The sequence below is a fragment of the Hemiscyllium ocellatum genome, chromosome 19 (genome assembly GCF_020745735.1).
Source record: "Hemiscyllium ocellatum isolate sHemOce1 chromosome 19, sHemOce1.pat.X.cur, whole genome shotgun sequence".
In the NCBI taxonomy this organism is placed as follows: Eukaryota; Metazoa; Chordata; class Chondrichthyes; order Orectolobiformes; family Hemiscylliidae; genus Hemiscyllium; species Hemiscyllium ocellatum.
This window is the reverse complement of record NC_083419.1, coordinates 12438011-12451749: the sequence shown is the minus strand read 5'-3', so window position 1 is coordinate 12451749 and position 13739 is coordinate 12438011. Positions and strand designations below refer to the sequence as shown.

Sequence of the window (13739 nt, the reverse complement as noted above, 5' to 3'; positions counted from 1 at the left end):
CACTGAGCCACTGTGCCGCTCTAAGGGGTGACAATGGCCTAGTGGTACTATCACTAGACTATTAATCCAGAGACCCAGCTAATGTTATGGAGAACCTGGGTTTGAATTGTGGCATGGAAGATGGTGGAACTTGAATTCAATAATAAAAAAACAAAATCAGGAATTATGAATCTAATGATGACTATGACTCCATTGGCGATTGTTAGAAAAACCCCATCTGGTTCACCAATGTCCTTAAGGGAAGGAAATCTGCACCCTAACCTGGTCTGGTCGACATGTGACTCCAGACCTACCGCAATGTGGCTGACTCTTAAATGCCCTCTGGGCAATTACGGATGGGCAATAAATGCTGGTCTAACCAGTGATGACCATGAATGAATAAAAATAGATCACGCGCACACTCAAAGCAAAATAAAATTACAATTGAGCCTAAAATTCCTCCTGAGCTAAGAGACAGCAGCAGTGTGGGAACAGTGATAACGAAGATTGTGAGGTACCGGAAAGTTGAATTTTTTTTGTGGTAAATGGTGACTTTTACTTCATTACATTCACATCAAACTAAATTCTCTTGTGCATCCATGCACGTTCCATGGTTTACAAGAGGGAACCAAAAAGGGGATGTTCTGGCCCAGGCACTAAGTGTCCATAACAAAAATGGTGAGGGAATAATACTCAACAAGTTTTACATAACCGCTGTGGGAAGGAAGACCAAAACATAAAGGAGATAGGAGCTCAAGGAGGCCAATCATTCTCTGGAACATCCTGAGCTTCCACTCTAAGGTCAGAGTTCATCATCGACATTAACCCCATGTTACTCAATTCTGCCAGCCCCCAAAAATCTACCACCCTCAGTCTTGAACATATTCATCAATTGAGCATCTACAGATTGAGCATTACTTTACTTAGATTACTTACTTACAGTGTGGAAACAGGCCCTTCGGCCCAACAAGTCCACACCGACCCGCAGAAGCGCAACCCACCCAGACCCATTCCCTACATTTACCCCTTCACCTAACATTACGGGCAATTTAGCATGGCCAATTCACCCGACCTGCACATTTTCAGACTGTGGGAGATAACTGGAGCACTCAGCGGACACCCACGCAGACGTGGGGAGAATGTGCAAACTCCACACAGTCGCCTGAGGTGGGAATTGAACCCGGGTCTCTGGCGCTGTGAGGCAGCGGTGCTAACCACTGTGCCACCGTGCCGCCCTGCTCTCGGTTTAGGAAATTCCAACTTCTGGAGTAAAGAAATTCCTCTTCTCGATTCATCCCACCGAGCACATTAGAACTTGTTGCACATTATTAAATGCCCTTGAGATGAGTGGCTTGCTCGGTCCCTTCAGAAAGGTAGTGAAGGATCTACCACATTGGGCTGGGTCTGGAGTCACATGGAGGACACACCTGGTAAAGACGGCAGATTTCCTTCCCCCAAGGAGATTAGTGAACCAGATGGGTGTTTCGCTACAGTTAATGTTAATTTCATAGTTACCGTTACAGAGCTTTCAATTCCAAATTAATTCATTTGATTAATTGATCTAGATTAATGCCAATTATTTATTCTGAATTGAATTTAAATCCCACCAGTTGCTCTGCTGGATTTGAGCCAGTGACTCGGGATAACCAACATTTCCTGCTGCATCCTATCATTGTTTCCCAGTAGCTAACTCTATAAACCTATTTAGGTCAGCTTTGAACTCACAACATTAATGTCTTTGCTTTTGGCAAGGTCTCTGAAATAAAGTCCATTACAGCTACAAATATTAATACAGATTTTAAGACAGTTATAATTTAGATTCTCTCTGGCCTACCCAGGTTTTGAAAAAGTCACCATTTTCCAAGAAATTTGCTTTCTAATCCTCAAATCACCCTCCACACATTTCATTCCAATGAATACAGAATAACACAGCAACGCTCAGCCCTATGATATGATGTGGAGTGTAGGAAGTTGAGGAGTGACATAATAGAGGGGGCATAGATAAGGGAATAGCAGGTGTCTTTTCCCTCGGGTGGGGGATTTCAAGACTAAAGGGCAGATTTTTAAAGAGAGAGGGGAAAGATTTAAAAAAGACATGGGGGAGATTTATGTGTGTTGAATGAACCTTCAGAGGAAGTGGTGGATGCAAGTACAGTCGACAATGTTTCAAAGACATTTAAATGTTTGGAGGGATATGGACCAATTACAGGCAGGTGGGATTAGATTTGTTTGGGATTATGGTTGGTATGGACTTGCTGGACTGAAGGATATGTTTTTGTGCTGTATGACTCTCCCAGGCATTGGATATCAGTCACAAAAGATTTTTAAATACACATGAAGTGGAACTTGCTTTTTAAAACACAGAGGATGGTTCACGTATGGAATGAACTTACAGAGGAAACAGGCAGTTAAAGGATGTCTAAAAGACATTTGGTTACGTTCAGGAATAGGAAATGCTTGGAGGAGTATAGGCCAAATGCTGGCAGGTGGGATTAGATTAGTTTGGGATTATGGTTGGCATGGACTGGTTGGACTGAAGGTTTGTTTCCGTGCTGAATGACTGTATGACTATGACATTGAATTGACTAAAGTCTGGCTTTTGTCCATACAGTGCCTTAAGACAGGATGCTTGCCTGGTGCGACGCTCAATAATTTAATATTTTTTGAAATGGTCAAAATTTGCCAAAACGATTAAAATTTCCTTAAGCTCCAGCAGGATGGAAAGTGAACGTCTTACTTACAAAGTGAGCAACTATTTGGTTTGTTTGTAAACTTGGGGTCTCATGTAGAATGAGAACTGAAATAATCTGATACAAGGGGAGCTATAAACACAAAACAACTACTAATTAATCCAACAGGGAAGGAAGGTAAGTTTGTTTCATCAGAGCGGTGAGGAGTTGGAATTCACCAGCACAGGAAATTGGAAGTGGCTGAGGTGAATGACCTAGACATTTTGAAAGGTAAATGAAAACAAGAACAATTTCTTTCTAGCTACTCTAGTCCATTCCTGATTTTGTGCAGCATCAACTCTGCCCTCAACCAACCCTATCTGCCCTGCCCCACAGGAGCTGCTAACACCCTTCCCTCTGGAACTCCCTGCTAACTCTCCCCATCAATCCTCCTCCTTCAAGATGTTCCTCAAAGCGACCGCCTTAACCAGATGTTTGGTGACCTGCAGCTCCTCAGCGGTCAATGTCAAATTTTGTTCGGCAACATTCCTGTGAAATGCCTCACGAGGTTGCACTGTGTTAAAAGCGCTATAGAAATGCAACTTGTTGTTCCTGGGTTTAGCTACATGGGCAGTGGCGGCAACTGATACATAAAAGAATGGAGGAGCTCAGCTCTCTCTCCTCCAGTGCTAAGCTGAAAATGTGTTGCTGGTTAAAGCACAGCAGGTTAGGCAGCATCTCAGGAATAGGGAATTCGACGTTTCGAGCATAAGCCCTTCATCAGGAATGAGAGAGAGTAGCCAAGCAGGCTAAGATAAAAGGTAGGGAGGAGGGACTTGGGGGAGGGGCGATGGAGGTGGGATAGGTGGAAGGAGGTCAAGGTGAGGGTGATAGGCCGGAGTGGGGTGGGGGCGGAGAGGTCAGTAAGGAGATTGCAGGTTAGGAGGGCGGTGCTGAGTTGAGGGAACCGACTGAGACAAGGTGGGGGGAGGGGAAATGAGGAAGCTGGAGAAATCTGAATTCATACCTTGTGGTTGGAGGGTTCCCAGGCGGAAGATGAGGCGCTCCTCCTCCAGCCGTCGTGTTGTTATGTTCTGCCGGTGGAGGAGTCCAAGGACCTGCATGTCCTCGGTGGAGTGGGAGGGAGAGTTAAAGTGTTGAGCCATGGGGTGGTTGGGTTGGTTGGTCCGGACGGCCCAGAGGTGTTCTCTGAAGCGTTCAGCAAGTAAGCGGCCCGTCTCCCCAATATAGAGGAGGCCACATCGGGTGCAGCGGATGCAATAGATGATGTGTGTGGAGGTACAGGTGAACTTGTGGCGGATATGGAAGGATCCCTTGGGGCCTTGGAGGGAAGTGAGGGAGGAGGTGTGGGCGCAAGTTTTACATTTCCTGCGGTTGCAGGGGAAGGTGCCGGGGGTGGAGGTTGGGTTGGTGGGGGGTGTGGATCTGAAGAGGGAGTCACGAAGGGAGTGGTCCTTGCGGAACGCTGATAGGGGAGGAGAGGGAAATATATCCTTGGTGGTGGGGTCAGTTTGGAGGTGGCGGAAATGACGGCGGATGATACGTTGCATGCGGTTGGTGGGGTGGTAGGTGAGAACCAGTGGGGTTCTGTCTTGGTGGCGGTTGGAGGAGCGGGGCTCAAGGGCGGAGGAGCGGGAAGTGGAGGAGATGCGGTGGAGGGCATCGTCGATCACGTTTGGGGGGAATCTGCGGTCCTTGAAGAAGGAGGCCATCTGGGCTGTGCGGTGTTGGAACTGGTCCTCCTGGGATCAGATGCGGCGGAGACGAAGGAATTGGGAATATGGGATGGAGTTTTTGCAGGGGGCAGGGTGGGAGGAGGTGTAGTCCAGGTAGCTGTGAGAGTCAGTCGGTTTATAGTAGATGTCTGTGTTGAGTCGGTCGCCCGAAATAGAGATGGAAAGGTCTAGGAAGGGGAGGGAGGAGTCTGAGACAGTCCAGGTGAATTTCAGGTCGGGATGGAAGGTGTTAGTAAAGTTGATGAACTGTTCAACCTCCTCGTGGGAGCAGCACCGCCCTCCTAACCTGCAATCTCCTTACTAACCTCTCCGCCCCCACCCCACTCCGGCCTATCACCCTCACCTTGACCTCCTTCCACCTATCCCACCTCCATCGCCCCTCCCCCAAGTCCCTCCTCCCTACCTTTTATCTTAGCCTGCTTGGCTACTCTCTCTCATTCCTGATGAAGGGCTTATGCTCGAAACGTCGAATTCCCTATTCCTGAGATGCTGCCTAACCTGCTGTGCTTTGACCAGCAACACATTTTCAGCTGTGATCTCCAGCATCTGCAGACCTCATTTTTTACTCCTCCAGTGCTAACCCACTTTACCAATGACAAGACAGCAAACAGTGACTGATTACTGCCCAGTGAACTCTGGCAAAACGTATCGCTGCAGTGAGATGCAAACTTGGCTCAGTTGAACAATAACTGGGTGAAATGAATGGGGACAAAAACCAAGATGGCAACCATGCGACAAAAGGTTCAAGAAATGTTTCATTGAAAGAGTACAAGTCAACACTGAAAAGTTTAAAACATCAAGGCAGATGATTAAAAATAAATTGACGTCTTGCACAGACCTGGGCGATTGTTTCAGGGTCTAGAGGTTTATGCTCACTGAAGCAGTTGTATTGACCGGAGGATGTAGACCTTCTGATTGGCGGACTCTCGATCTTTTTGAGAGCCTCCTGTCGGCTAAGGTTGGAAAGGCTGCCAAGGGCACCTCGGCGACGCCTCTCCGGACTGTCCACTGGCATGCTGCGATTCTGGTGGAAAAGGCGGGAGCTGGCGTGGGTAGGCATGATCAAAGGGCCACCGTCCCCAGAGCTACTTACTAAGCCATGGACTGGGTGCACTGCACAGTGCCCGTCGTTGGGTCTCAACGGGCGCCGAGCTGTCGGTGGTTCTGGTCTCCTTTTCTGTCTGGAGGACACAAAAAAACCATCAAAGGCACACCTTCTTTTGCACCCCCACAGTTTGCAGAAATGCCTCGTTTTCCAGTAGAACATCAGTCATGAAACTTCAGAAACAATTCACTGGCACTGAAGGACGTGAATCTAAAGTGGAACCACGTCAGGGTTTCAGGGATAGGGCAGGTGGTCGGCATTAAAGTCCAAATGTTTACTGCACTGAAAGAGACCATTTGGCCCATCGCGTCCATGCCAATCAACAGAGACCTGACTGCACTAATCCCATCTCCTCACGTTTTGTAGGCCTTAGCTCTGGAGACTATGCAATCTGCTGTGGCAGGATTCAAACCCGGGTCTCCAGGAGTTTGTCTGTGTCTCTGGATTAGAGATCCAACAATAACACCACCAAGCAATTGCCTCCCCATTATCTAATCCTCATCTGCATTTTGAAGTGTTTTGGCCAGAATCTTCCCGGCCCCTTGGATGTGGGGGGAGGTTGGGAGGAGAGTAGGGAGGGAAAGGAGGGAGGGAAGGAGGGAGTGAGGGAGTGAAGGACGGAAGGGAAGGGAGGGAAGGGAGGGAAGGGAGGGAAGGGAAGGGAAGGAAGGAAAGGGACAGGGAGGGGAGTGAAGGAAAGGAGGGAGGGAAGGGAGGGAGGGAAGGGGGGGAGGGAAGGGAGGGAGGGAGGGAAGGGAGGGAAGGAAGGGAGGGAAGGAAGGGAGGGAAGGAAGGGAGGGAAGGAAGGGAGGGAAGGAAGGGAGGGAAGGAAGGGAGGGAAGGAAGGAATATAGACAGACAGACCATGGAAAATCCTGTTGCGACAGCTCTCTGATATGGTCAATCATTAACCTGAAGTGTCCCCTCATTTCCTCTCTCTCACAGATTTTGCCTGACCCACTGAGTATCTCCAGCAGTTTCATTTCTAAATCGAATTCCCAGCATCTCTGACATTTTGTTGTTGTGCTAATGGTGTACAAATGCCTTTGCCTGGCAGGAACTGACCTTGCCGCATAAACATCAGGAACACGATCGGTCGGTGAGCTGATGTCGTTTTTGGAGGACAGCTTGTCTTCGGCTGTTGGCCCACTGCTGCTTTCACTGTCAGCTTTCTGGCTCAGAGTGTCAGAAAAGGTATCATCCCTGAGAGGAAACACACGCCGGGGTTAGCTTCAATGCTCAGCAGCTCTCCCAGCTCCAGAAACCCAACTGGAAGCTATGGAGGGTTCAAAGTTAAAATTGAGAATGCTCCTTTCTCTTTAACCCTCACCCACGAACAGAACAAAACAGTACAGAAGAAAGGATGGAGGGTTACAAGGTAGCCAGGAACGAACTAAAGGATAGACTTAGGAGAGCTAGAAGGAGATATGATAAAGCTTTAGCGGGTAGGATTAAGGGAAACACCAAGGCATTCTATGTGTATGTGAGGAACAAGAGGATAGTCACAGTGAGGGTAGGGCTGATCAGGGATAGTGGAGGGAACTTGTGCCTGGAGTTGGAGGAAGTAGGGGAGGTCCTTAATGAATACTTTGCTTTAGTATTCAGTAGTGAGAGAGACTTTGTTGTTTGTGAGGACAGTGTGAAACAGGCTGAAATGCTCAAACCGGTTGATGTAATGAAGGAGGATGTGCTGGACATTTTGAAACACATGAGGATAAAAACGTCCCCTGGGCCAGATGGGATATACCCAAGGTTGCTACGGGAAGCGAGGGAAGAGATTGATGCACCTTTAGTGATGATCTTTGCATCCTCACTGTTCACTGGAGTAGTATCAGATGATTGGAAGGTGGTAAATGTTATTTGTGTTGCTGGTCAAAGCACAGCAGGCCAGGCAGCATCTCAGGAATAGAGAATTCGACGTTTCGAGCATAAGCCCTTCAAGCTCGAAACGTCGAATTCTCTATTCCTGAGATGCTGCCTGGCCTGCTGTGCTTTGACCAGCAACACATTTGCAGCTGTGATCTCCAGCATCTGCAGACCTCATTTTTTACTCGGTAAATGTTATTTCCCTTGTTCAAGAAAGGGAATAGGGATAACCCTGGGAATTTATAAGGAAGGAAAATTTCTCAGGAGTTCTGAATGGTGTATTGGGGATTTTGTTTGGTTTCATGTTTCAAAATCATTCCAACTGTGGTATATTTAGGTAGTTCATTTTGTGTTACTTAATTTAATTTTAATTTCTTTCATACATTAAACTCGTGTTTCACCATTAAAAACTCTAACTTTGTGTGCTCATGTTCCAATGAAAGACCACCACATTCAATTAAAAATATGAGCTATCAAGCCAGATTTCATTCTGGGGTCTGACTTGTCCAGTAGTAACAAAGATGAGAACCATTACTTACGTGTCCTGCACCACAATGTACTGATGGGGCACGAGCCCATCAATCCCATTATGTCTCCCCTCCCACCAGTCCTCAGATGCTCTGTGGTAGAGAAGCAACGACGCTCCCTTCTTAAACGACAGCTCTCGAGCAGAGCGTCCGGCATAATCAAATTTGGCGATTGCTTCAATGGGTTCACCTTCTGAAACAGAGCAGTACAGGCTGCCTCAGTTACTTCACTTCACTTTACCGAAAACTTATATTTACCCCACTACACTCGACGTACCACATCAAAGATATTCACACCAACAAGATACCAGCTTCGAGAGGTGTATAACCAAAACACTCCAATTAATAGATAAAGAAAACACACCCTTTTAATGTCTTTTTTCAGGCATTTCTTTTGTCCTGAGAAAGTAATAGGTAAGGTTTCTCTTGGACTGTTGCAGCTCTTGCGTTAATGTTCCTTTCACAATGCTGTTAGGTAGAGAAGTGCAGGACTATGCCCAGTGACCATGAGGGAACAAAGGTGTATGCGCCAGAGGGGGCTTTGCAAGTTGGGACAATGTTTATTTCCCCGTCCCATTTGCCCTTGAGAAGGTGGTAGTGAGCTGGATCAATGAATCACCATCACCTCCAAGTCAAACTCCTTCCAGATTCTGACCCAACGATGAAGGGGAACGGTTGCTGCCAAAATGCTCCCAGTTGCGTGTGCCAGTGATGCACTTGCTCAGATTTCCTGTGCTTATTTGGCCACCGCCATATACTCACTGGTGAGTTATTTCCCATAGTTTGCAATCCAGAACTCGGTGCGTGTACAATGAGAAGCTTTGGTGGTGTCAGGAGACTCAGCCATGAAGGAGCAGCTCAGTTTCAGAGAAAGGAAATCCCTAACTCACAGAACAGAGGGTACACTGACAGCATAGAAACAGAGAAAATAATAGCTGGAGTTGGCCCTTCAGCCCTTGCTGCACTATTCCTTTTGATCATGGCTGATCATCCAACTCAGTATCCTATTCCCATTTCTTCTCATGACCTTTGATTCCTTTATTCCGAAGAGCTGTATCTATCACTTTATTGAAAACAATCAATGTTTTGGCCTCAACCACTTTCTCTGGTAGGGAATTCCTCAGGTACACCACCGTTTGAGTGAAGAAATTGCTCCTCAACTCAGTCCTACATGTTCTACCTCATGGCCCCCTGGCTTCTGGACTCCCAGTTATCAGGAACATCCTTCCTATGGTTACCCTGTCATAAAGATGCTGCCAGGGTCGGAGGGGTTGAGCTATAGGGTGAGGCTGAATAGTCTGGTGCTGTTTTCCCTGGAGTGTCAGTGGCTGAGGGGTGACCTTCTAGAGGTTTATAAAATTATGATGGGCATGATCTTTTCCCTGGGGTGGGGAAGTCCAGAACTAGAGGGCATAGGTTTAGGGTGAGGTGGAGAAAGATTTTATAAAGGACCTAAAGGGCAACTCTTACATGCAGGGGGTAGTATGTGTGTGGAATGAGCTGCCAGAGGATGTGGTGGAGGCTGGTACAATTGCAACATTTAAAAGGCATTTGGATGGGTATATGAATAGGAAGGGTTTGGAGGGATATGGGCCGGGTGCTGGCAGGTGGGACTAGATTGGATTGGGATATCTGATTGGCATGGACGAGGTGAACCAAAGGGTCTGTTTCCATGCTGTGCATCTCTATATCTAAGACTAGTCCTGTCAGGATGTAATAGTTTTCTATGAGATGCTCCCTTCATTGTTTTAAAACTCCAGTGAATATAGTTCTAACCAATCCTGGCACCCGAGGAAGGCCATGCTTCGAGGTGACAGCTCGCCACCACCTTCTCAAGGACAAGTATGGATGGCCACAAACATTGGCTCTTCCAGAAAGGGCCCACATAGAGTCATAGAGACGTACAATACGGAAACAGACCCTTCGGTCCAACCTGTCCATGCTGACCAGATATCCCAACCCAATCTAGTCCTACCTGCCAGCATCGGCCCATATCCCTCCAAACCTTTCTTATTCATATACCCATCCAGATGCCTTTTAAATGTTGCAAATGTACCAGCCTCTACCAAATCCTCTGGCAGCTCATTCCATACACACACCACCCTGTGTGTGAAAAAGTTGCCCCTTAGGTCTCTTTTATATCTTTTCCCTCTCACCCTGAACCTATGCCCTCTAATTCTGGACTCATCCACCCCAGGGAAAAGACTTGTCTACTTACCCTATCAGTGTCCCTCATGATTTTATAAACCCCTATAAGGTCACCCCTCAGCCTCTGACACTCCAGGGAAAACAGCCCCAGCCTATTCAGCCTCTCCCTATAGCTCACATCCTCCAACCCTGGCAACATCCTTGTAAATCTTTTCTGAACCCTTTCAAGTTTTACAATATCTTTCTGATAGGAAGGAGACCAGAATTGCATGCAATATTCTAACAGTGGCCCAACCAATGTCCTGTACATGACCTCCCAACTCCTGTACTCAATACTCTGACCAATAAAGGAAAGCAGACCAAACGCCTTCTTCACTATTCATCCCAAGAATGGAGAAAATAATTGCTGACCAGCACCAGTCAGAGAAAAGCTTGTACAGTCATGATATATGATAAGTGTAGCTGGCTGCAGAGTAGGTTACTTTGGATTTATACTTTCTTTGCTTCGTTCCTGGGTCTGTCATGGACTAATTGATCAAGATTGATGACCATAATTAGTGAATAACTTCCATTACTGATACATCGAGTGACTGCTAACATTGCAGAAGCCACACACTAGACAGAATACGGTCATTTGCCCTCCAGCAATTCCTACGTCAAAGCACTTTTCAAAAATAAAACTGGCAGTTTTGCAGTAACCGGTCTGCGAGTGCTGCATCGGTCAATGCAAATTCAACAGATGACAAGCAGAGACGTTAGGCCATTAAAACCGGAGTGCTTTACAATTTGGCACCATTCCCATCAGATAAGATCACATCAATTCATCACTGCCGCTGAATGAGAGAATTACTTTAGCAGATGTCATTTCAATCAATACGCTTTTCTGTTCCGTCTGGTGCCTTTATATTGCTATTCAGAATCAATAAGAGGCAGGGTCACCCATCGCCAGCTTGGTTCATACACAATCCTCCTGATTTTCTCTCTCTGGGTTTTTGTTAGATTCGCTATCAAAAAGTTCAGCAGGCTCTCAGATGAGAACAAGAGGATTTAACTGAAGACACCTGAATCTGGAACAGAAAACTGTGTCTCATATGGATTGTCAACTCCAACATTTTCTGACCTGATAAACATGAGGCTGCTAAACTGTCAACTGCTGAAAATGAGACTGAAAATTAAGCCCATGAGCAGCTCACATTCCAAGTGTCCTTTTACATGAATCCAGTATTGTTCTTTCCCATTAGTATCACCAGAGTCTGAGCAGACTCATGAGAGAGATGACCGGCATTGGGTTAACCCGAGGGTCACCTTGCGCTCAGGTGAGGTTGTGAAGGTGTAATGGTCACCTCAGCTGGTGTGGGAACTGAACTCATGCTGTTGATGTCACTCTGCATCGCAAACCAGCTGTGCGGCTAACTGAGCTAACCACGCCCTCAGTCATTACTATCCACTGCTGGTTCACACAGAATGCTAACTGCAGTGTATATACAAGATGGGAGATGATGATCTCCAATACGTGTGACAATCATAACACACGATAGTGACTGGAACAGACAGTCTCTTTAGATTGAACCTCCACAATCAATTCACTCTCTTTGTATAAAAACACTTTTTCTTCACCTTTACATCAGCATCTGCCCATGACAGCATTTCTAGAGGACATAGGTTTAGGGTGAGAGGGGAAAGATATAAAATAGACCTACGGGGCAACTTTTTCACACAGAGGGTGGTATGTGTATGGAATGAGCTGCCAGAGGAAGTGGTGGAAGCTAGTACAGTTGCAACATTTCAGGGGCATTTGGATGGGTATATGAATAGGAAGGGTTTGGAGGGATATGGGCCGGATGCTGGCAGGTGGGACTAGATTGGGTTGGGATATCTGGTTGGCATGGACGGGTTGGACTGAAGGGTCTGTTTCCATGCTGTACATCTCTATGACTCTACGACCTGTTAAAAACACTGGGCTTTCAATTGCTTGCTGTGTTTTTTTAAATTTAGATTCTCCCTCCCAAAAAGCTACAGGTGGGAAATAGAAATGATCAACACAGACCTGTACAGGACCTTATTGCACATTGCCAAAACAGTTCTGAGTCTTTTGGAGACAACAATTACTTTGAAGTGCAGAGAGCCACATCGGGTGGGATAGTAATTCCCATCAACGGCAATTTAGATGGAAAATGAGCTATTACTTACTAATGCTGAAAATGTGTTGCTGGTTAAAGCACAGCAGGTTAGGCAGCATCCAAGGAACTGTTCCTTGGATGCTGCCTAACCTGCTGTGCTTTAACCAGCAACACATTTTTCAGCTCTGATCTCCAGCATCTGCAGACCTCACTTTTTACTCTATTACTTACTAATGGCTGCCAATGCAAAAACAGCCAAAGTGCCACCAATGCTACATCGGATGCTGCCTGACCTGCTGTGCTTTTCCAGCACCGCACTAATCTACAGCATCTGCACTCCGCACTTTCGCCAAGGTGCCACATATGCCATCACACCCACTGTGTGGGAATCCATCCCTATTCGCACCACCCCCTGACTCTGATGGGAAACTCTCACTGTTTAATCTGCAGAGTTTGGATTGAAAACAGGGAGCCGAACTGAATCCTCAAACTGACACCATAAGACCATAAGGCATAGGTGTGGAAGTAAGGCCATTCGGCCCATTGAGTCCACTCCGCCATTCAATCATGGCTGATGGGCATTTCAACGCCACTTACCCGCATTCTCCCCGTAGCCCTTAATTCCTTGAGACATCAAGAATCTATCAATCTCTGCCTTGAAGACATTTAGCGTCCTGGCCTCCACTGCACCCTGCGGCAATGAATTCCACAGGCCCACCACTCTCTGGCTGAAGAAACGTCTCCGCATTTCTGTTCTGAATTGGCCCCCTCTAATTCTAAGGCTGTGTCCACGGGTCCTAGTCTCCTTGCCTAACGGAAACAATTTCCTAGCGTCCACACTTTCCAAGCCATGTATTATCTTGTAAGTTTCTATTAAGTCTCCCCTTAATCTTCTAATCTTCTAAACTCCAATGTGGAGACACAGCTCTGCACAGCTTTAAGCCAGTGCAGAATGACTCTTCAAATGACGGTGAATCAGTGGACAACTGGGGCATTGAGAGCAGGGACTGTTCCTCCCCAAAGCAGCTGCACTGTGGTCATGTAGGGGGCATGAAAATAACCAAACGTTTGAAATTTCAGTGACTTGGATAGACTGGAGAAGATGAGGTGTTTAGTGTTAGAGACGATCGAGAGGAGTTTTGATATATATGTTTAAAATCACAAGGGGTCTGGACAGAGTGGATAGGGGGAATCTGTTCTTGTTGGTGGAAAGACTGAGAATCAGCAAACACAGATATGGCAGGACAACCAGAGAGAAAGAAACGTCTCCCACAGAAAGAAGGTATCACGGTTGCTAGAGATCTGACACTAAGTGCTGGAGAAACTCAGCAGGTCAGGCAGCATCTGTAGACAGAACAACAGTATCGGAATGAGAACTGTCGGAGAGTCATAGATTCATAGAGACGTACGGCAAAAAAAAAAGACTCTTGGGTCCAACCCGTCCATGCCGACCAGATATCCCAACCCAATCTAGTCCCACCTGCCAGCACCCGGCCCATATCCCTCCAAACCCTTCTTATTCATATACCAATCCAAATGCCTCTTAAATGTTGCAATTGTACCAGCCT

At 46.7% G+C, this 13739-nt stretch overlaps 1 protein-coding gene across 2 annotated transcripts in view; it reads right to left on the bottom strand.

Moving 5' to 3' along the window:
- The window catches only part of srgap1a (SLIT-ROBO Rho GTPase activating protein 1a), a 288344-nt gene that overhangs the window by 5614 nt on the left and 268991 nt on the right, over positions 1–13739 (bottom strand). For both annotated transcript variants that reach the window (XM_060839652.1, XM_060839653.1), the window contains 3 exons: positions 7916–8096; positions 6576–6713; positions 5244–5586 (listed from right to left, as the gene is read on the bottom strand). In XM_060839652.1, the coding sequence (XP_060695635.1) occupies positions 5244–5586; positions 6576–6713; positions 7916–8096 (662 nt within the window). The remainder of the gene's footprint in view (positions 1–5243; positions 5587–6575; positions 6714–7915; positions 8097–13739) is intronic.